The following is a 23,617-nucleotide window of genomic DNA, read 5'->3' on the forward strand; positions in this document are numbered from 1 at the left end:
GGGATTACAGGCGGATTATAGGCAAGCACCACCACGCCTGGCATGAATTTGCTTCTTAGTGAATAGCTTCCTAATGTAGTTCTTATTATATTTTACATTGTCCCCAAATTAAAATTTTGGTTGCTTTTAGCTTTGTTTAGAACTGTAAATGGACTGTCTTCTATGAGCATATCTCTTTGTGTTTCCTTGTAGGCTTTGATGGATTCTAATCTTCCGAGGCTACAATTAGAACTCTATAAGGAAATTAAAAAGGTGAGCCCTTACTTTCCATTCTTGAAAAGATGGTACTATTTCACTGTTTTGAGCAGGATTATGTGAATTTTTATATTTCAGTTAATAAGTAAAATTGTTAGGAGGAAATATTGTTTGGCAAGGTAGATTTTACTGTCCAAATGCTTACTCTTAATTTTTGTTAGATGAGATAGGACTTTAAAATGGCAATTTGGTTTTTGATATTTTTATAATTGAAGCCCACTGGACCTCAGAATCTTAGAAGCAGTTACCAAAAGTTTTACACATCTATCTGGACTTTTCTTTAAACTCGGAAAGTAGCAATGAAAGTGTATGCTTTGCCTATATGCAGCCCTCTTGGTGACTAATACATGTGGCTCTTAAATGTAACATGTCCCTCCTTAAACCCATGCAGAATGGTGCCTCTCGAAGCCTGCGTGCTGCCCTGTGGAGATTTGCAGAGCTGGCTCACCTGGTTCGGCCTCAGAAATGCAGGTAAGTTGTACCTCTCTGGGTTATGTTTGTCACTATTTTTGGTGGGTGGCCAGCTTTTGCTGATCTGTTGTCCCAGCTCACGTGTCCCTTCTTCAGAGGTCTCCCTTTCCAGTCTCTCTGAAATGACCCACTTCTGCGCCTCTAAATTGCAGTCAGCAATTGGCCAGCTTGTTCTTGCATGCTATAGTAGTGCACTCTTGGTTTCCTGTCCCATCCTTCCTCAAGAGAGAATTAAGAGGTATGTGGTCTAGGGCAGCAGCAGTCTTCCCATCTTGTTCTCTGCTGCATTCCCAAACCAGTGATGGGATCTGCACATAGTAGTTGCTCACCAACCTCATTGTTACCAAGTGTAAGAGTCATAGAAAAGTAGGCTTTGTCTGTTTTGTGGATTCGAAGATGGGCGTTAAACTGTGCGTGACGTCCTGACCAGTGAAACAGTTCTGATAGTTGATTGAGAGAGCACAAGCACCACTTTCGTCATTTCTTTTCCTTAACCCACAAGACCTTCAGATGTCCCGGAGACCCTTGGCTTCACCCTGGGTGACCTATAGAGTGGCCTAAACTCCCACCGTTATTAGGAACAATGATATATTTCATTTAGGTTGAGTTTCAGTAAGAATCTCATGTGGCTGCAGAGGTACAGTCAATAAGGACATTTCTTTTTACAAAACCCTTTTCCTTTTATTGTCCATTTTGTCCAGGGCCTGGGGCCTGCTAAACATGCTGTACCACTGAGCTACTCTCTAAACCCAGCTATCTTTATTTTGAAATTATTTTGTTGTATTTCTGAAGCAATGCATTGCAGTTTCACCACATAGCAACCAAAACTGATCTTAAAAATACAAAATTGTGCTACCATTCCTTTTGTGAAACTCTTTTACTCATTGCCCAGTGCTGTTCAGATAAAATCCAGAGTCCTCACCCTGGCCTAGACAGTGTGGCCCCCACTGGCCCTGTCATTACAGTGTTGACTCACTGGCCTGGTTTTAGTTCTTCCATCAAGTCAGGTTGTCTGATATATCCCCAGAGTCCCCTGCTGTTTCCATTTAGAAGTCCCTGCCTCAGTGCTCTGGCCCTGCAATACTGCCATGCCCCTGCAGGCACCTGGGCATCTTCTACCCCTCATGGCCAAGAATCTGTTCAGTGAAGTTTTCTGGCCTTATCTGTCAGTTCTGTGACTCACTCCTTGTACCTTACATGTTCTGTTTTTCCCTCTAGAGGGCCAGACCATATCTTGAAGCCCTCATTTGGTTTGAATATTTTTTTCAAGTTTGTCATGCTCCTATTTTAAGAAAGCTTTATTCAGCAGGGCAAGTTGATGCCCATCTTTAACTTGGGAGGCCAAGGCAGGAGGATTATAAGTTTGAGACCAGCCTGGGAACTTACCAAGACACTGTCTCAAAATATAAAATGGAAAGGGCTGAGGTGTAGTTCCGTGGTTGAGCAGCCCACAGTTCAGTCCCCAATATTGCAAGAAAAAAAAAGAAAAACTTTATTTACTTCTAAAAATTTTTGTTTTCAGTGTTTGTTTATACTATCGATTGATTGTTTTCCAGTTGAAACTCATGGTATTTTAACAACTATTGTAATCTATTGCAAATGATTTTTAAACCCAGCTTCTTATAGTCCTTTGTGACCATGGGAAAGATGGAGGACAGTTGAACCTCATCTGTGGTTAGACTTCCTGTTCCTTTAGCTGAGCCTTGTATAATCTCCATTAAGGACCATTTTGCTGGTAAAACTGGGTTTTTGCTAACAGGGAACTGATTGCTTCTATTTCTTGTTAGAGAACACCTGAATAGTGACATATTATTTTGTGTACACAGGCCTTATCTGGTGAACCTCCTGCCATGCCTGACTCGAACAAGCAAGAGACCTGAGGAATCAGTACAGGAGACCTTGGCTGCAGCTGTTCCCAAAATCATGGCTTCTTTTGGCAACTTTGCAAATGACAATGAAATCAAGGTCTGATTGCACCTCTAGGCACACATGTGCTAATGACACAGGGAAGGAGTCTTTCAGGGCTCAGGATTTTTGGACAGGCTGTCACTTGAGAGGATTTCTTGGTTGTATTATGCTTCCTAATTCAGCTAACACCATTTGTGTCATTTTGAGGCACCCCAAAAGCTTTTTTTCACTTTTACTTTCCTATCACGGGGTGAAAAGTTGAATAGGGAGATGGCCTATAGATATAAATTCCAAAGGTATTTTTCTAGAGCAGATTGTTTTTTGGCATACTGAATTGGCTCCTTAACCTAGCTGAGGAAAGAAACGGATGATACCAGGTCTGCAGGTAGGAGAGCTTGCTGTGTGCCCTGTGAGTGTATGAGTGCCCAGCAGCTGCCAGGGCCTCCTTGGCTTCCTGTTTATGCTTTATCCTAATAAGCAACCTAAGTCCTGCTTTAGTATTTCCTTCATTACATCCGGAGGTTGTGATTGTGTCACACGTTTTGCAGATTGCAGGATTTTAGGCCTTCTCCATTTTTGTGGTCAAGTCCTGGGATTGAGTTGTCTTCCAGGGAGGTCATGGAATGCAGAGGTGAGAGCACTGCTCTGGGGATTAGACTGGAACTAGAATTCTGCCCTGTTGACCATCTCTTTCCCTTTACACAAATTACCCAATAGCTCTTCACTTGTCCCTGTCCTCTTCTGAAAAGCAGGACATGAAGGCCATTCTGGGAGTGCAGGAACTGTGTGCATGTGGAATGTAGTATAGGACCTGGCCTCTAGGAAGTGCTCAGGTGTTAGCTGAGACTGCTGTCATTAGCTGTGTGACCTTGCGTAAATTATTCAACTTCTCGTGGTTTTTCTCTGAGCTTTTTTTTTTTTAAAGAGAGAGAGAGAAAATTTTTTGGTATTTATTTTTTAGTTTTTGGCAGACACAACATCTTTGTTTGTATGTGGTGCTGAGGATCGAACCCGGGCCGCACGCATGCCAGGCGAGCGCGCTACCACTTGAGCCACATCCCCAGCCCCTTCTCTGAGCTTTTGAAGTTTTCTTTTTTTAAATTTTTAAAATTGATTCATTATAGCTATACATAATAGTGGGATTTGTTGTTACATATTCATACATGCAACAACATATTTGTTAAAGTTTCATTTCCAGTACCCCCTTTTGAAGTTAATACTAAGGTAATATTAAAAACCAGTTTCATAGGCTTTTGAAATAATGAAGGGAGATTATGAATATAAAGAATTTAGTAATTGAATTATGTTCAATGGTAGCTACCACTGTTGTTATTTTATTCTCCCTCTTTGGGTTGGGGGCAGATGCTCCTGGGAAGTCTCAGGACTTGAGAACTGCACATCCCCAGTGTGCCCACCAGTCATGGGGGTCCTCTTGTGGACAATCACCTTTTGGATAACTCTGACAGGGCAGAGACCAGGCAGATGGTGGATATTTTGGTAGTTCTTCTAATCCTGTAACTTAGTTTACCATTTAAGTAAGATGATGCTAACCTTTTTGTTGTTGTTGTTTGTTTTTATATAGAGTTGCTACTGACTTAACTTCTTCCTATTTATTCCCCTGTCCCTTTACCCATTTATGTTTGTTCAAAAAACGTAATCCAGGATTATTAAAAGGATTATAAATAAATAAAGACACTAGTCCCTCTACTTCTCCTAATCCTGTGTCTCAGAGGCAGCCACATCTCTTTGTTTCTTCTGGTGTTTACCTCCACATTTCTAAACAACATGCTTAGACTGTTGTTTTTGGATTTTAAAATTTTAGACACTTTTTACTTTAGAAGAGATGAATTTAGTCCTAATTCTTCTCCTCTCTTTTCACTAACATTATATCAGTATTCAGTGTATACATTATTATGTCCAAGTAAATAGTCACAGCTGGTTAGGTATGATTATATTTCTTCATACAGCCTTTTGTTTTTCTAGAGTTAGTAGTTGCTTTTTTTTAATATTTATTTTTTTAGTTGTAGTTGGACACAGTACCTTTATTCCATTCAGTTATTATTTTTTTGTGGTGCTAAGGATCGGACCCAGGGCCCTGTGCATGCTAGGCGAGCACTCTACCGCTGAGCCACAATCCCAGCCCCAGTAGTTGCTTCTTTTTCACTTATATTCACTGGCCGTTTACATCATTTTACACCTTCTGATGGCTTTGTAAGATGCATCTCAGTACAGCTTTCTACACGATAGGTAGTTTATTGGATCCTTTTACCTCAGTACACTTGTCTTAGAATTCTCAGCTTTTCTTAGTCTGGACAGTTGCTCATTAAGTCTGTTGCCAGATCAGTTCCTGGGCCTGTCTTTGCCCTGGAAATTGCCTTACTGCTCTCTTATTGATGCCTGATACTTGGATGGCATATCTTTTTTTGTGTGTGAGTGTGTGTGGCACTTGTGATTGAGCCGTGGATGCCTTTATTTTTCTAGGTCTGCTCCCCTATTTTGGTAGAGCACATCCTCTAGTAGCTTCCTTAGAGGGATGAATGGGAGGAATATTTTGCATTCCTATAAATGCCTTTATCTCTCTTGGTTGGGTATAGCATTTTGGAATGGAAATCATTTTTCCTCAGGAATGTGAAGTCTTTATCCTATCGTCTTGCAGTCCACAGCATGGTTATGGGAAGTTCCCTGACCTGATGCCTTAATCTTTGAAAGCTTTTCATTTTGGGGAGGTGGGTTGCTGGGTACTTGGTAGGCCTTTAATTTGGAAATATGTCTTTAAATTCTAGGAGATTCCTTTACTTTTGCTGGGTGGGTACACCAGGAGCACTTAACCACTGAGCCACATCCTCAGCCCTTTTCATATTTCATTTAGAGTCAGGGTCTTGCTGAATTGCTGGGGCTGTCTTTGAACTTGTGATCCTCCTGCTTCAGCCTCTTGAGTCACTGGGATCACAGTATGCCATTGCTTCTGGCTTCTCTTGGAGTTCTGTTTCTTGGATGTATAAGGAAAGAACTGAATGAAGGAAATAGAGAGGAGGCGGATCAATAGCAACACAGGTTTATTTGGGATAGACCAGCAGAGGAGGGCCCAGTGGAGACTGAGACCCATCTGGAGTAGTTATAGGGGCCTGAGGGAGGGGGTAACTTTTGCAGTTAAGCCATTGCTAGGGAAGAGTCCTTTTAGTCATTACCTCTATTCTTCGAGGTGGTCACTATTCCATGTTGAACCAGGTATTTTCATGATTCCAGCCCCAGATAGCAATTTCCTTTCTTTGCATGATGATGGAGTATTATTTAGGTCAGGCTGAGTCAGAGTGACTGTGAGGTGACTCTTGTTCTAGGATGGAGGATATGTTTCAAAATGCCTGTATCAAATTCTTCCTGACAGTGTGCACTTGCTTTTTTGGGGAGCCTTCATAACTTTCCACTCATCCTCCAGAAAAGCTTGTGTCTGACCTTCTTCCTATGTTCTGGGTCAGCCAGTTACCACTTGTTACTTTCTACCTTCCAAAGATTGTTGGCACCTGTGCTCTTCTTTCTGCCCTTATAAATGTATTCTTTAAAAAACTTCTTTACTTGATTCTTGTGGGGTTTCTGGGTAGTGGAGGTTCATGTTAGATCAGAAGTCTCCTAGGCTGTGGTGGGTGCATTTTTACTCTCAGGATTACCAAATATTCAGAGTTCTTGACTTTGGATTTTTCACCCCTGGATATACAAAGTAAAAGTAGAACAGTGTGCAAATCAATAAGTGTAGCCCTTGATGAATAATTACAAAATGAACTTACATAGTAGCCAGCACCCAGGTCAGAAAACAGAATCTTATATGCACACTGGAAACCCCCTGTGCTTTCTCCCTGTTACCACTCTTTCCCTTTTCCTCAGAGATAGTCACTGTCCTGGCTTCTAATGCCAGAGTGAGTCTGTTTTTAAATTCTATATATGCAGAATTTATATATTTATATATAAATTTTATATAGCATGTGTTCTTTTTGTCCATCTCCTCTGTGCACGTTCAGCTTGAGAGTCTGCTGTGTTGTCCTGTGTGTTAGCAGTTCGAGTGGTTTCCCAGCTGTGGGCATTCTGTTGTGTGCATGAGCCTCAGCTTGTCCATTTTGTTGTAACTGGACGTTTGCGTTATTTCTCACATCCGCCTACACTGCTGTTAGCATTCTTACATGTTTTTGGAGCACATGTGTCATTTTCTGTTGGGGCTCCCTGGAGGTGGAGTTGCTAGGGTTGCAGGGCACATTTAGCTGCAGTGGATACCACTGAGCTGCCCTACTCAGTGGTCACAGTTGACTCCAGGTGCTCTGTACGGCAGTTGTCAGTAGTTTAGTTCATTTTGGGGGGGCGGGTACCGGGGATTGTATTCAGGGGCACTCAACCACTGAGCCCCATCCCCAGCCCTGTTTATATTTTATTTAGAGGCAGGGTCTCATGATTGCTTAGCGCCTCAGTTTTGCTGAGGCTGGCTTTGAACTCAAATCCTCCTCCTGAATCCTTCTGCCTTAGTCTCCCGGGCCGCTAGGATTATAGGCATGCACCACTGTGCCTAGCATTCAGTTAGTTCTTTTTCTTTCTTTCTTTTTTTTAAAAGCATTTCTTTTTCTTTTTCTTTTTTTTTTTTTGTAGTTGTAGATGGACAGAATTTATTCATTTTATTTGTTTATTTTTAATGTGGTGCTAAGGATTGAACCCAGTGCCTCACACATGCAAGGCAAGCGCTCTCTGGCAGTCATTTAGTTCTGAACACTGATTATTCTGATATCACATTGTGGTTGTAATTGCCATTTCCAGTCCCTAAGTACTCTTTTTTTTTTTTTTTTTTTTTTAAGATGGACCCACTATCTTTATTTATTTTATTTATTTTTATGTGGTGCTGAGGATCCTAAATACTCTTGACTCTAAAGTTTAATGATTTATGCATCTTTTCCCTTTTGAAGTACTCTAGGAAATATGTCATGGATGCGTTTTGAAAAGTGGAGCCCTCCATGTAGCACATACCCTTCCACTATTCTGAGAAGTACTTAAGCCTAGTTTAACACCTCCTTTCAGCTAGAATGTTCTTGGGATTGTAGAGGTTTAGTTTTTAGAAGTCCCCTTGGAGCTCTCAGGTCAGATTTTATTTATTTATTTATTTTAGATTTTATTATGTCTTATCCAAAACTGTTTAGTTTCACAGTGGACTGGCTATTCATAATAGTGCTTAGTGTTCCTTGTGCTTAGAAATTTGGATTAATGTAGAATGATTGTTAATTTACTTTTTCAATAGTGTGCATGTGCACGTTTCAAAGGAGTTCTTTTTTTTTTTTTTTTAAGAGAGAGAGAGAGAGAATTTTAATATTTATTTTTTAGTTTTTGGCGGACACAACATCTTTGTATGTGGTGCTGAGGATCGAACCCGGGCCGCACGCACGCCAGGCGAGCGTGCTACCGCTTGAGCCACATCCCCAGCCCAAAGGAGTTCTTTTAAGATGTCAATATCTTGTCTTGCAGCTAAAAAAGTTTGTCAGAGTTGATGGATTCTCTACATGATGTCCAGGGGGAAATGGCAGGCTACATACTATTAGGGGTTTCCATGGTAGGAGACTAGTCCTTTGCTTCTCAAGTCCTAGAGTCTAATCCAGAAGTCACTGAAGCTTGATAAGCCTCTGAGAACCAGTTTATGCAACCTCACTTTTGAGGAGACCCTTATAATCCACTGCTAGTAGATGCATCTATGCTGTTTGCCTGGGTATTGCCCTGATGAATCCCTGCTCAGGATCAGTTGGACTCCATGCAGACCCAGTGCTGAGCTGTCATTCCTGAGAGCAAAATGAGTTTTGTTGTTGTTGTTGTTTTTGGTGGTGCTGGGAATGGAACCCAGGGCTTCATACATGCTAGGCTCTTCCATTGTGTCACACCTAGCTCTGGGAATGGATATTCTTTTTTTTATAATCTTCATTTTATATATTTATTTTTATGTGGTGCTGAGGATCGAACCCAGTGCCTCACACATGCTAGGTGAGTGCTCCACCACTGAGTTGCAACCCCAGCCTATGTGAATGAATATTCTTAAGTAACTTGGTCCCCACATGAATGCAGCTCTAGGTGGTCATTTTTTTTTTAATAGTTGTAGATGGACAGAATGTCTTTATTTTATTTGTTTATTTTTATGTGGTGCTGAGGATCGAACCCAGTGCCTCACACATGCTAGGCAAGCGCTCTGCCGCTGAACTACAGCCCCAGCTCCTCTTTGTCATTCTTTGGAGAGTTTTTGTCAAGACTTAATTGGTTGAACTTATTGCCCTTCTCCTTAGTCTTATCCTGGACGTCCAGTGAGAACGCCTTGGTTCTTGATTTCTTGGGACAACTGTGGGTACTATGCTATTGCAGCCAGTCAGGTCACAAATGTTTCCCCTTTGCAGACACACCAACCTGAGAACACCTTCTAGCACTTTTCCAGGTGTCTCTTAGTCCAGGACATTGTTATAGTGTCTAGTTGTCTTTTTTTCCTTTATTTCAAAGTTGTTGATTTTTTAAACTCTTTTTTATATAGTGTCATTACTCACCCTGTGCCCAAATAATGTGAATACATATTTTCTGGAATCCGAGGCCTCTGCCGTCAGAGAGAGAATATAGATGCTGAGTCAAGTCACTAGTATAGTTTATGTTTGTAAATTGCTCTTAACTCTCTCAAGCTTGGAGTTCTTCCATTCAGCTATTGGGAACGTTTTAATTATTTATTATTTATACTCTGCAAGAATTTGAACCTCCTAGTTCTTTTTATTTTTGTTTTTTTGCAGTTCTGGAGATCAAACCCAGGGCCTTGCACAAGCAAGGCATGCACTCTACCACCAAGCTATTCCTCTAGCCCCAAGCTCCTAAGTCAAGTCTAGTTTTATGAAATATGTGGTAAGCTTCATAGGGAACTCTTCTTTCATCAGATTGGATTTTCACTTTCATAGGTTCTGTTAAAGGCTTTTATAGCAAATCTGAAGTCAAGTTCACCCACTGTTCGGCGGACAGCAGCTGGCTCAGCAGTGAGCATCTGTCAGCACTCTCGGAGGACACAGTACTTTTACAGCTGGCTCCTAAATGTGCTCCTAGGTAAGATGCGGGCAAGTGAGCGGACCCGTCACCATTGCTTACACAAGATAGACCTTTGAAAATCTTTAACACCATATGATCCCTTTGCTTCTAGGCTGGACCGCTGGCTAATGGGTTGATATGAGCTGCATTGGGGCTGCTCTGAGTTCCCATGGGGTCTTTGAACTCATGCAGAATGCATCTGTGCCCAAGGACACCAGGCAGTGGGTATAGGCCAGTGTTAGCCCCACCTTCCTTCCCAGCCTGGCTCTCCATTCATGGGACCTGAGGCTGTGCTTCAGCTCCCTGTAACGTTTGTGCCCTTTTAGCCTTTGCTACCAGCCTTGGGGTTAGGCTCTCCTGTGGTCTCTTCTTTACAAAAAATTATACCATGCGTCTCCAAGCAGCAGATCAGCTGTTAAAAACGAGAATGTGGCTGCCTTTGTAGGTCTGCTGGTTCCTGTGGAGGAAGAACACCCCACGCTCCTGATCCTTGGTGTGCTGCTCACATTGAGGTATCTGGTGCCCTTGTTGCAGCAGCAGGTCAAGGACACAAGCCTGAAAGGCAGCTTTGGGGTGACGCGGAAAGAGATGGAAGTTTCTCCCTCTGCAGAGCAGCTTGTCCAGGTGGGAGCCATGGAGGTGATTCTAGTCTCTACACTTAAAAATGGCACACACTTCAAGACCCAGTTAATTTGGATGAAAAGAGGCAGAGCCACAGGCCAGCATTGTGGGCTCTGGAACATGACTGTTGGTTTCCATCCCAAGAGGCTACCTCTAGCCTGTGACGTCTATGTGTCATTGTCATTTCATGTAAAGGTGCAATGTATCACATTAAGCCCTTTAGAGTCCCCCCCACCTGGCATAGGGACTGCTCTTAGCCTGTTTTAAAACCAGGGGTTATGAAATGTGCTATTCCATTCAGTGAATACTGCTTTAGTGCCCACTGTGTGCAAGGCATTGGGGTGGGGCAGCTACTGGGAATGCAGGGAGCATTTCTGCTGCAGCGTCTCCCCACGGTCTAGTGCACTTATCTGGGCAGGGTCGTACACTAAGCATGTTAGGGCAGAATGTAGACTTTGGTAGACTGGCAGGAGCTCAGTGTGCTTTTTGAAAAAAATTAAAGGTGTATTCCACAAAAAGGAGAAACACATTTAACAAATTCAAGAGAGCAAATCTTTAACCCGGGAGTGTATTCAAAACAATCCTGTGATGACTGTTGTGTAGCATGTAGTAGGAACTCAAGAAGCATGCCTTGTGACAAATAATATGACCAAGAAGCTGGGAAAGGGAAGCATATCCCCGTGTTGTTCACAAGGAGGGGAAGAGGCAGTGAGTGATTCCATGAAAACCAGCAAGATTTATAGAGGAAACTTGATGGTCCAACTGTGAAGCAGGGCCTCATGCATGCTAGGCAGGTGCTCTCCCACTGAGCCACATTCCCAGCCCCTAAAATGTAGAATAATTTTAAGTATGTAATGAAATGAAAGAGAATCTATTTGACCATTACTCTTGGAAGATTTTAAGTGACACAGTAATAATAACATACTTCTTTTTGAATTATTACTTTAATAGGCTTTGGAGTAAATACTGGTATGTGCACGTGATAAAGCTGAGTTTTAGACTTCCAGGTGGAGTTTATTCATGTAGTCTTAAATAGCAGCATGTGCATGTGGTCAGTCTGGGCAGTATGAAGTAGCACTGTTGCTGACCTTTCTAGAGCAGTAAAGGAGGTGAAGGAACATGGGCAGTGGTCTCCTATTCAGATTGGCAGCTTCACATCACAGGTCTAAGTTGACTACTTCAACAGGGTCTGTAAGCATTTTCTTTTCTTTTTTTTTTTTTAATTTTTATTTTTAAAGCATTCTTTAAAAAAAAAAAAAACACTTTATTTTATTTATTTATTTTTATGTGATGCTGAGGATTAAACCCAGTGCCTCACACATGCTAGGCAAGTGCTTTCCCACTGAGCCCCAGCCCCAGCACCTCCACAAGCATTTTCTATCAGGGGCCAGAGAGTAAATATTCTAAGTTCTGCAGGCCTTACCATGCCCATTGCAGCTACTCGGCTGTACTATTGTAACATGACAGTGGCCACACACAGCCATAGGTATGATGAGTTCCAGTGAAACAGGAAAAGCAGGCCTGAGCCAGATGTGGCCTGTGGACTTCAACTCACCAACCCCATGATTTAGGGTTGTGGAGGTTTCCATCAGAATGGAAATCAAGGATTAAAGGTAGCTCCCTGGGGGACTTTGCCTTTTTATTTTGTACTTTACTGATTTTTAAAAATGTATTTTATGATAGTAAAGGCAGGGTTGGCCAGTTTAGCAAATAAAATTACAAAATGCCAGTGAAATTTGAATTTCAGATAAATAGTAATTTTGTAATATAAGTATTTTCCAAATCAGTGGGACATACTTATACTACAAAATTATTGTTTTCTGAAATTCAAATTTAACTGGGCTGCTTGTGTTTCATTTGGTAACTCTGAAGTGAAAAAGTAATTCATTTTGTTCATATGAATTGTGATTGAGTATTAAAATCACTAATGAGGTTTGACATATGCCTTTAAAATTTCGGGTGACTCTGTTGGCCTCTGTCATGTTTCTGATTGTTGAATGTGTTCACCTGACTCCACCTCAGTGTCTCTTGGGGTTGCCCCTCTTTCCAGTTTCAGAAAATGGAGATGTGAATTGACTTGCTGCTGTTTACTTTAAAGAATATGCAGTGGGGGGCTGGGGCGCGGCTCAGTGCCAGAGGGCTTGCCTAGCACCTCTGAGGCACTGGGTTCAATCCTTAGCACTGCATAACAAGTAAACTAAAGGTATTCTGGCCATCTATAATTATTAAAAACAATAACAACAGTGTGCTGCTGGGCACGCCTGTAATCCCAGCAATCTCAGCAGCTCAGGAGGCTGAGGCAGGAGTATTCCAAGTTCAAAGCCAGCCTCAGCAAAAGTGAGGCACTAAGCAACTCACAATACAAAAAAGGGCTAGGGATGTGGCTCACTGGTCAAGGGCCCCCTGAGTTCAGTCCCTGGTATTCCTCCCACTCCTAAAACAAAAACAACAAAAATGAGCCAATGAAAAATCATAGGAATTTAGGAAGCAACCTGGAAACTAATGCCCACAGTGATAGAGGTGATAAAGAAGAGACTGGAAGTAAAAATTCTAGGCTCAACCTTTGCCTGCAAAGGCCTGTTGAAAGACAAAGTGAAAGCTGGGACTGATATCTGCCTCCGTTTCTAGGTTTATGAACTGACTTTGCATCACACGCAGCACCAAGACCACAACGTGGTGACAGGGGCGCTGGAGCTCTTGCAGCAGCTCTTCCGCACACCCCCTCCAGAGCTGCTGCAAGCACTGACCACGCCAGGGGGCCTTGGGCAGCTTGCTGCAGCTCAGGAGGATGCCCAGGGTCGAAGCCGCAGCAGGAGCATTGTGGAACTTCTAGGTGTGTTCTCAGGTTCTCAGTGAGTTCTGCCATAGCTAATTGTGTGGTATGCTTGTGACCTTCTGTTGCATTGTGGGTCCGCACCCAGTTCTTTGCGTAGACTTGCAGTGTAGGCTTTACCAACAGAAGACCTAAAGTTTAGAAAGAGAGGTGAAGAATGAGACCAAACATTTAAAATCTGGCCTCCTGGCTCTGCTTCTGATTTGGCTACCCCTCCCTTGGATTTTTAGGTGTCATTAAATGAAAACATTAGGGAAAATATTCCTAGGACCTTGTGCTAATTTGCCCAAGATGGTATCTTCAAGTCTGCATGACAGTTGTATAGTTCCTTGTGCCCTGTGTTTTCTGACTTTAGAAAATCCCTATGATTTTGAGCCCTTCCACAAGGCACCTCCCCAGCCCAGTCTGCTCTTTTTGAGAGAGTTGGACCCTGATTCCCTGAGGGGCTGAATTCTAGAGCAGGGAGCTTGGTGAGCCCTTACTCACCTGAGGTGGCCCTGGGAGCTGGGCTAGCTGGGAAACCCTGCATCTCAGCCTGCAAAAGTGAGCCTGGGGTACAGCAGACCTTTGGGGGGATGCTTCTGACCCCGGGCCTCTCCTAGGCTGCTGCAGTGTGTGAGCACACCTAACAAGGTCTTTATTTGCTGCATGGACACACTTAGACACTTGGAATTTAGACATCTGATTGCTGCTTTGTAAACGTACATGTTTGCCCTGAGCAGAAAACTTTAATAGGCTCTCTCTGCTGTCCTTTGCATTGAAGGACTCTTTTCTCTATGTAATACATGCCTCAGAGCTAATTGGTGGAAATACTCATCCCTAATGATTTTTCCAATGAAAATTTATGCGTAATTATTAGTTGGGCAAAAAATCTGAGATCTCTAAATAGTTTTGATTTGACTTCTAAAATGCAACTTAATTTAACTCTTGAGATTTTAATCATACTTTTAGAACTATATTTGAATGTAAATGTAACTTTTATACTAAAATTAAAGTGTGGAACTTTGGTATTTTAGCACTTCCTATGGAAATATGTTCATATTTTCCCTTGTTTTAAAGTTGAATAAATTTTTTGATGTTTTTAAAATTTCTTCTAGATTTTAGCAGCTTATTACCTTTCTTTCATCTGTTACTTTCTATGATTTGCAGCTGGAGGGAGTTCTTCATGCAGCCCTATCCTTTCAAGAAAACAAAAAGGTAATGATTTCAGAAATCTAAACTTTGTGTTGAACCTCACTGCTTTTCCTCTGTCTCCATGACATATCTGGTCCTATCTTCACTAGTAGAGTGGTTGTGTGGGCAGATGTTGCTAGAATCTGGGAACTAGGTCTGAGGCTATGTAGGGTGGCTTTTTAAAATTGCTTCTCTATCAGAATTGTTTTGTCATCAATTTCTTTCTTTTTCTTGGTTATGATATTTTATTGTTTTCAGCATTAAGTTTTTAATGCCTTAGGTCAGAGATCAATAAACTTTTTCTATAAAGGGATAAACAATAAATATTTTTGCCTTATGAGCCAGGGGGTCTCTTTTGCAAGTGTTCAACTTTCCTGTGGCAGGAAAGCAATTACAGACGATATATAAGCAATTGGACATGTCTGTGATCCAGCAAAACTTTACACATGCAGGCTAGGCAGCTCCTACTTCTAGAGAATGTGTTGTATTTTATAAAGGCAACTTACCCTCCTAATAAATTTGCTTAGTATTAGGAATGTTATTAGATAGTATCTTTTGTAGTTAATTAATTTAGGCCCAGTTGTCATTTGTTAGCCATATTTTAATTTTGTACATATCAAAGTGTTCTGCTATAACTAATTCATATTTATTTATTTATTTATTTATTTTTTGAGAGAGAGAGAATTTTAATATTTATTTTTTAGTTTTCGGCGGACACAACATCTTTGTTTGTATGTGGTGTTGAGGATCGAACCCGGGCCGCATGCATGCCAGGCGAGCGTGCTACCGCTTGAGCTATATCCCCAGCCCTCATTTTTATTGTTAGTGTGTTTCTGATATAATCTGATAGTTTTCATTCACAGTTTTTTTTTTTTTTTTTTAGTTTTATTCTTTTAAATACACGACAGCGGAATGCATTACAATTCTTATTACACATACAAAGTACAGTTTTTCTTATCTTTGTATATAAAGTATGTTCATGCTAATTCATGCCTTTATAAATGTACTTTTTTTGCATTACAATTCTTATCACACATGTATACCACAATTTTTCATATCTGTTCGTATATAAAGTATGTTGACACCCAATTCAAGTCTTCATACATGTACTTTGGATAATGATGTCCATCACATTCCATCGACTTTGCTAATCCCCTGCCCCCTTCCTTTCCCTCCCACCCCTCTTCCCTATCTAGAATTCATCTAATCCTCCCATGCTCCCCCTCCCTAGCAGCACCAATTATTTTCTTTTCCATTGTGGATTTCTATAGGAAATCATTTCTTTCATTCTGTTTTGAAATCTGATCAGACTAATCCTTTTTCTGTGTGTGGAAAAATAATATTCTTGCTGTCTCTGAATTACATAGGCCTTTCCTCAAAGATCTTGGAATCAGTACTTAGGAATCAAGCTGGGTGAGGTGGCTGGTACCTGTAATCCCAGCTGTTTGGGAGGCTGACGCAGGTGGATGACTTGAATCCAGGAATTTGGGATAAGACTGGGCCACGTAGTGAGGCCCCATCTCAAAAGAAACCAAAACATTTGGAAACCATCATAGTGTGGAATCCTTAGTGTGTGATTTTAGAGAAACATAGAAATTGTTTAAAGATCAGTGGGATTCTGGGAAAAGTCAGTCTCTGTGTTCTTGCGATAGGAGAGATTTTTGGACACATAACAAAATTTCTGAAAAATTATTTATTAGTAATTTTTCCAGAGACACTGAATTAGATGACTGACATCACTAAGATGAATTGTTCTCCCCTCTTGTAAGTGCTTAGGACATGGATATTTCTTCAGTCTTTACATATATTTTTCTGGTTTTTTTTTTTTTTTTTTTTTTTTTTTTTTTTTTATTTTTGTTGTTCCCCTTCCTATTTTAAGAAATTTTTGTGGCAGTCACAAAATTTTTTTTTTTTTTTAAGTGAAATTGAAATGTGCCAGTGTGGCACATTTTTCCTGAAGATGAAAAGCATTGTTGTGTTGGATGTGGGCTAAGGGTAAGGATCAGAGGTGGCCTGGAATCTCTTCTATGGTTGCAGCCTGCCCTGGTTCCTTCTAAGAGGCTGCCCTGGGGAGGCTTCCACAGCACATATTTGTACACCCTTGAATTTGAGGATGAAGACTGTATTAAGGTCCACGTTCACTATTCTGTGATAAAAGACCCCATTGTTTAGTTTTATGCCACGTTGCTGTATTCATTTTACCTAGATTTTGGGTTTCCTTTGCTGATTTTATTTTGTGCTTCTAATGTCAGGTCATGTAAGTTTATGGAAGTTTAGCACAACTCTGACTTATGTTAGAAATTAGAAATTGCCAGTAACTATTTAGATAGTGTCATTTAGTGACATTCATATGTAGTGTAGCCATAATGGTTGTGTCCAGTTAAATCATATTTCAACTTTTGGTTTCTTTTTTCCTTATGAATGTAATTTTGAATATGAACTATAAAATGTATTTTTAGAACTTTCTTAAATATTCATTCTCTCAACATCATATAGTACTTGAGTTCTGGTAATTAATCATAGTCTAGAAAATTAGAAGATAATAAAATGAGAGTCATTTTATTTATATATAAAATTTTTTTTGTATAAATTCTGATGTGCTATTGGATATAGGAGATGGACATTTCACTGCTAATAGAATTGGATCTTTTCAGTTATAACTTGCCATTTTACGTTAAATAGTCATATAAATTTATTTGCAATACTAGTAAATATTAAGATCTTAATTATTAATAATTAAAATATTTTGTGGTACAGTTGACAATCATCGCTGTTAACGTTTTTCCATATAGGTTTGAATTTAATAGTATTCTAAACATAATATGTTTGCATTGTTTCTATTTAAAATTTTTTTAGAGGAATAAACATGCATGATCATAAACTATGAGGATAAATTAAGTATGATTTTCAGTTTAGGATGTATATTTATTTGATTTTTCAAGTCCTTACTCCCAGCAAACTTACAGGGACTGTGATTGCATTATTTATCAGGCAGAGTGCTCATGGGAGAAGAAGAAGCCTTGGAGGATGACTCGGAATCCAGGTCTGATGTCAGCAGCTCTGCTTTTGCAGGTAGTTTTTGTCGGGAAGTAGCTGGTGTTGACTTTTATCTGCTGTCCCCACCTTGGCCCGCCCCCACCCCTCAGCCAGCAAAGAGCACTGGTCAGGCCTGGCACAGTAGGGTCAAGACTGCTCAAATAGTGGGAAGCTCTCCCAGGTTCTCTTTTTATGTTCACTTTGAAATGTGCAGGACTGTGTGTGCTGTGATGGGGGCTGTTGTGAAGTTAGGCTCATCCTCCCTGAGCATGACTGTCTCCTGGTAGGGCTGGTGGGTGGAGGATGGGTCCTGCTGAGGAGGAGGAGATAAGGTTGATGATTTAACTTGGAAGAATCTACCTCTGTTTACACTTAGTTATCTAATTAAATTCTTTTTATGCTTTTCTATAAAAGATGAATTTTTAACTTAAGACATTAATAACTCGATTAAATGAGGTGGTTTGCGATGTGTAATTCTATCCAAAATAATATTTTTAGATAGATGAAAATAGGTCCAAGGTATTTGGGAAGGGAAATCCAGATAAAGCCAGTCATAAGTACTTTCATTTATATTCCAAAATAAAGATAGTTCTTATTTCTGATAATAAAACTAAAAAAGATAAAAACAAAAAATTATCCGTGTATTAAACAGTATAAACCTCAAGTGCTCCTGACCTAGTTGCCCCCTGGAATGACCACTGCCCACAGTGGATCCATCATTTTGAAGTAGTTTGTTTTTCTTCCTTTTTTTTTTAAATATTTTTCTAGTTGTCAATGGACCTTTATTTATTTATTTATATGTGGTGCTAAGAATCAAACCCAGTGCCTCACACATGCTAGGCAAGCGCTCTACCACTGAGGCACGGCCTCAGCCCCTGAAGTCGTTTTTATGTCGTGTTTTGTTTTGTTTTGTTTCTGAATGGAAATTTAAAAGTGAATCTAGGAAAATGTGGTATATATTTATCCTGCAGGAGACTGGGACTGGATTAGGGATAATAAGTAGGGCTTGGAAGAAAGCACATGTCCCAGATCAACTAAGAATCTGGCATTGTTCCTGACCACTGCTAGCTTAGAGCCCCAGGTGTTTGTGCCCTACAAGGGCTGGAGAAGTTGCTCAAGAACTTAAACATTTGCTTTTTTCATGTGTGTGGTATTAGGGATTGAACCCAGGGTACTTTACCATTAAGCCATACCCCTAAGCCCTTTTTCTTTTTTCTCTTGGAACATTTGTTATTGGTGCATTATTGTTGTACATATGATGGGATTTGTTGTTACATATTTGTACATGCACACAATAATAACAATATAATTTGGCCAGTATGACTCACCAGCACCTCCACCCTGCTTTCCCATTTTCTACCCGCCCCCACCCATTTTCCCTTTTTCTGCTGATTTCACTTTGATTTTCATGAGCTCCCCACGCCGCCACCTTTCTTTGTCTTTTTCCTCTCTAGGTTCCACATAAAAGAGAAAACATGTGACCCTTGACCACATGAATTTGGCTTATTTTGATTAACATAATGGTCTCAGGTTCTATCCATTTTTTTGCAATTGACATAATTTCATTTTTTTTTTATTACTAAATAAAACTCTTTTGTGTGTACATACCCTCTTTTCTTTATCCATTCATCTGCTGATGAACAAACACCTAGGCTAGTTCCGTAGTTTGGCTACTCTGAATTGTGCTACTGTAAACATGGGTATGCATGTGTCACTGCAGTAAGATGACTGTAGTTCTTCAGGGTAAATACCGAGGAGTGGTACAGCTGGGTCATAGGGTGTTTCCATGCCTACTATTTTGAGGAGCCTGCATTTCCAAAGTGGTTGTACTAATTTACACTTTCACCAGTAGTGCAAAAGTGTTCCTTTTTCTCTCCAGCATTTATTATTGTTTGTATTCTTTTTTTTAATTGTTTTTTAGTTTTAGGTTGACACAATATCTTTATTTTTATGTGGTGCTGAGGATTGAACTCAGTGCCTCACGCATGCTAGGCGAACACTCTGCCACTGAGCCACAACCCCAGTCCTATTGTTTGTATTCTTGATGACCACCATTTTGCTTGGTGTTGAGCATTGTTTTTTATAGTGAAATACCACTTGAAAATATTCATAGCATTTAAAAAACATCTGCGGGGCTCGGGATATGGCTCAAGTGGTAGCACTCTTGCCTGGCAAGCGTGAAGCTCTGGTTTGATTCTCAGCACCACATAAAAATAAAATAAAGATATTGTGTCCATCTAAAAAACTAAAAAATAAATTTTTTAAAAAATCTGCTATTGAAGGTTTTCTTACTTTTATGATTACAGTAGTCAGGTTTGAAGATAGCCCTGTGTGCTACTACTTCATGTTTCTACTGTATTTCAGGATGCTTTGCAGTTAGAATATATGATGGCAGTGAACTTTTTGTTATTTGGACACCTCTCATGCCCTGGTGGAAGTTTTCTCTGGCCACCTGACCAGTGAGCATTTCTTTTTCTTCAGCCTCTGTGAAGGGCGAGATTGGTGGTGAGCTTGCTGCTGCTTCAGGGGTCTCTGCTCCTGGGTCTGTGGGTCATGACATCATCACGGAGCAGCCAAGGTCGCAGCACACGCTGCAGACGGACTCTGTGGATCTGTCTGGCTGCGACTTGGCCAGCGCTGCCACTGACGGGGATGAGGAGGACATCTTGAGCCACAGCTCCAGCCAGGTCAGCGCTGTCCCATCTGACCCTGCCGTGGATCTGAACGATGGGACCCAGGCCTCCTCGCCCATCAGCGACAGCTCCCAGACCACCACTGAAGGGCCTGACTCAGCAGTCACCCCTTCTGACAGTTCTGAAATTGTAAGTGGGCAGAGGGTTCACCATCTTCCAGAGCTCCTGTGTGTACTCCTTAGCTCTTTCCTGGAGGCCAGACCCGGGTCCTCCTGCTCATTGTTCTCCTGTCTGACCTCAACCCCCCGACCAGTAACAGTACAGCACAGAGGCTGCCTGCTCAGGTCTCTAATGGAGGGCTGGGTCTTGTCTGATACCTTCACCAAGGAAACAGCCTAGTGTCTTTTGAACATGAGGGTCAAAAACTAGATGAGCTGATTGTAAGCCCTGCTGAACTATGTTCACTTGACTTTCTTTAAGATCTTTTATTGGGCCCTCTTTAATTTATTGTGTTTTAAATTCCCAAGGAGCCCATTATTATATAAATCTGTAGTCTTCAAGAAACTTGATTGATAACAATAGTGTAAATTATTTTCAACCCTTTTTTTGATTTTTCAGAAGCATCTTCAACATATTCCATTTTATAACAGTATGAATTTCAGTCCCTTTATTCATGGACAACAATCAGGGTTGTCTAATCAGAAACTTTGGTACAAATGTATGCTGAATTTTATGCCCCTTATTTTTCTTTTTTATTTTTTTACTGTAGTAATGTATGCATAACACAAATTTTACTATCTTAACCCTTGTCCCCCACCCCCACCCCCTGCCTTAGTGGTGCTGGGATTGATGTCTGGACCATTTTGAGGTGTGAAGTTCTGTGGCATTGAAATACATTTGAACGTTGTCATGCAACCATCACCATCATCAAACTCTGCCATTCTTTTCATTTCCCTAAACTTGAACTCTGCCTCTGCGGAACCCTAACCCCCTCTCCAGCCCCTGGAGACCATCGTTCCCTTTTCTGTCCCGAGTATGGCTTGGGTCCTTCACACAGCTGTGGGGTTGGTCTTCTGCATTTGGCGTGTTTCATTTCTCATCCTGTCAGGATTTCACTTAGTAGTTGTCAGAATTTCTCAGCTTTTTAACCCTAAACAATATTCTATATATGGATTGACCACATTTTGCTTATTGCTTCTATATTTTAACTGTTGAAATTTGTGCTGTTGTGAACAGGGACATTGATATATCTCTGTTTTCTGTTCTTTTGGATGTATACCCAGAAGTGGAATTGTTTTTACATCCCAGGTTTAATTTTAAGAAGTTATGTAATTAAATGTTTTACTACTATTGAGTATATTTTATTAAGGACATGGTGTGAATTTTTCAGCTTGTCTCTAAATTTTAAATTATGCAGAATATTTCTAAAATGAGATGCTGGAATGAATATAAAACAGTGAATTACAAATAAGAAGTAGAGCATGCATTGAGATGTGGCCACAATAGTGCTGGTCGCCTCCCCTGCCCCTGTACTGTCACCAGCAGCTTATTGTCCTGATGTGCCTTCAACTTGGAGCTCTGAGCTCACAGATCTTTAAGGAGCAAAGCGTCTGCCCTTAATATGTGACCCATGGCCTGGTTCTTCTAATTTATGAGGTGCTTCCATATCGTTTAATCTCTTAATTGTTTTAAATTAAATTTATCTTTTAAACGATAAATTCATTGATTACCTCTTTTCTAGGATTGTTCCAAAAGTGGGGGGTGAAGTCTAAGCTCCAATGCCTGAAACTCCTCTTTCCTTTGACTGATATTCAGGGCAAGGGTTGTCAGACCTTTCTAGAAGGGGTCAGATAGAACGCAGTTGGTATTGTGGGTTGTGTGGGCTCTGTGGCCAGTTCAGCTTCTCTCATCTCTCTTGCTGAGTGTGAAAGCTGACTCAGGCAGCATGTAAACATCAGGCAGCACGGTCTTCCAGTAAACCCCTATTTGAAAGTAGGCCCTGCGCCAGGTTTGACCCCTAGGCCATCATTTACCCACCCTTTTCCTAGAGAGTGCTCATGTGCTGAGGACAGATGATAAACCAGCAGATTACATAAATAAGCGCATAGGCAGGTGGCAGGAAGTGCCTCAGAGAAAAGTGAGCCAGGATGCACACACTCCCTGTGCTGGGAGGAGCCTTGGCTCTGGCTGTGTGGCCCAGAGTCCTGTATCCCTTCTGTGTCTCACTTTTCTGTTCCATGAAGGTGAGGCTGATGGGTACTGTGTCTCTTGGAGACGAAGGAGGCACTGCACGTGAAGCATGGAGGATGTGTGGTGCTTCCATTCCACAGCAGACAGCCTCTGGGCAGTGAATGTTATTAACTAGCTCAACCTGTGGGAGGTCAGCCTTCAGGAGGTAGGCAGAGGAAATACCTTTCTTCATTGCTTTTGAGTAGGTAGCTTGATTTTTTTTTTTCCTTTTTCTTTCATGAGGAATTTGGAATGTTTTTTTAAAAAATGATACAGTAGTATAATCATTTCAATAGTAATTTACTAGTCGTCTTAGAAGCCATTGATCATTTTTTTCAGATAAATCATACAGAAGATTTCAAGTGGATATGAGATGTTTAACAGGATGGAATTATGATCCGAGCTTATGGCTAAACAATAGCACTTATTTTTGTTGAGAAGTGTTGTCTTTATTTCTAAGTTACCATAAAATTTATTCTCAGAGACATGAGTTTTCATTGGGTTTTTTGTTTTTATATCAATGAGAGAAGTTTTTTGTTTGGAATATTTTTGAAATTTCAGAGTTGTAAAGCTTAAATACAGTTGTGGATGTGCAGCACACTCTTGGTGGTTTCTACACATATGTTGATGCGCACTGCGTGGTCTTGGTTTTGTGTGTGTCACATGCCCTGTGCTGTTTGTGGCTTTTGCCTTGCTGCATTGGAGGGCTGGCACCTTAGTGATCACACTTCAGAATGCTCACAGACCCCTTTGTTCCATTAGGTTTTAGACGGTGCTGACAGCCAGTCCTTGGGCATGCAGCTTGGACTGCCGCAGGAGGATGAGGAGGAAGCTGCAGGGGCTCTTCCTGATGAGGCCTCGGAAGCCTTCAGGGGCTCCTCTCTGGGTGAGCCAGCCATAGGTGCTGCACGGGAAGTGCTCTTGCTTTCAGCCTTGACTTCTTAATTTCATCTTGCTTCTAAGAACAAGCCTTTTGGTACCTTTGTTTTTGGAATTGTCAACAGCAGATCAAAATGGCCCATTTAGGAATGATCATACTTTCTTGATCTAAATTGTGCTTTTATATGATTATTGTGTAGCTGTGCATGAGTGTCTTTATTGGAAGCTTGTCAATCTTTATTTTTTTATTTTTGAAGCCCTTCAACAAGGTCATTTATTGGAAAGCATGGGTCACAGCAGACAGCCTTCTGACAGCAGTGTGGATAAGTTTGTATCAAGAGATGAAGCTGTTGAGTCTGCTGATCAAGAAAACAAGGTGAGCTACTTAGGCGGGAGGCAGCTGGGTACTCCTGACCTGCCTTGGCTCCTGTTGACTGCTTTCTGTCTCTGGGCACTGACCACCCTCCAGGCTACCTTCTTCTCTGTTGCTCTAGGGACTACACAGATTCAT

The 23,617-nt window shown here is 41.0% G+C and overlaps 1 protein-coding gene across 3 annotated transcripts in view; it reads left to right on the forward strand.

Moving 5' to 3' along the window:
- The window catches only part of Htt (huntingtin), a 136,503-nt gene that overhangs the window by 28,692 nt on the left and 84,194 nt on the right, over nucleotides 1-23,617 (forward strand). For 2 of the 3 annotated variants that reach the window (XM_048784077.1, XM_015481901.2), the window contains exons 4-14: nucleotides 193-252; nucleotides 647-726; nucleotides 2,553-2,691; nucleotides 9,579-9,720; nucleotides 10,148-10,326; nucleotides 12,952-13,156; nucleotides 14,306-14,353; nucleotides 17,321-17,401; nucleotides 19,847-20,187; nucleotides 22,990-23,113; nucleotides 23,364-23,482. In XM_048784077.1, coding sequence (XP_048640034.1) covers nucleotides 193-252; nucleotides 647-726; nucleotides 2,553-2,691; nucleotides 9,579-9,720; nucleotides 10,148-10,326; nucleotides 12,952-13,156; nucleotides 14,306-14,353; nucleotides 17,321-17,401; nucleotides 19,847-20,187; nucleotides 22,990-23,113; nucleotides 23,364-23,482 — 1,518 coding nt within the window. The remainder of the gene's footprint in view (nucleotides 1-192; nucleotides 253-646; nucleotides 727-2,552; nucleotides 2,692-9,578; nucleotides 9,721-10,147; nucleotides 10,327-12,951; nucleotides 13,157-14,305; nucleotides 14,354-17,320; nucleotides 17,402-19,846; nucleotides 20,188-22,989; nucleotides 23,114-23,363; nucleotides 23,483-23,617) is intronic. The other variant, XM_048784076.1, reaches the window with a different exon arrangement.

This window comes from Marmota marmota, unplaced genomic scaffold, assembly GCF_001458135.2.
Source record: "Marmota marmota marmota unplaced genomic scaffold, marMar, whole genome shotgun sequence".
Classification (NCBI taxonomy): Eukaryota; Metazoa; Chordata; class Mammalia; order Rodentia; family Sciuridae; genus Marmota; species Marmota marmota.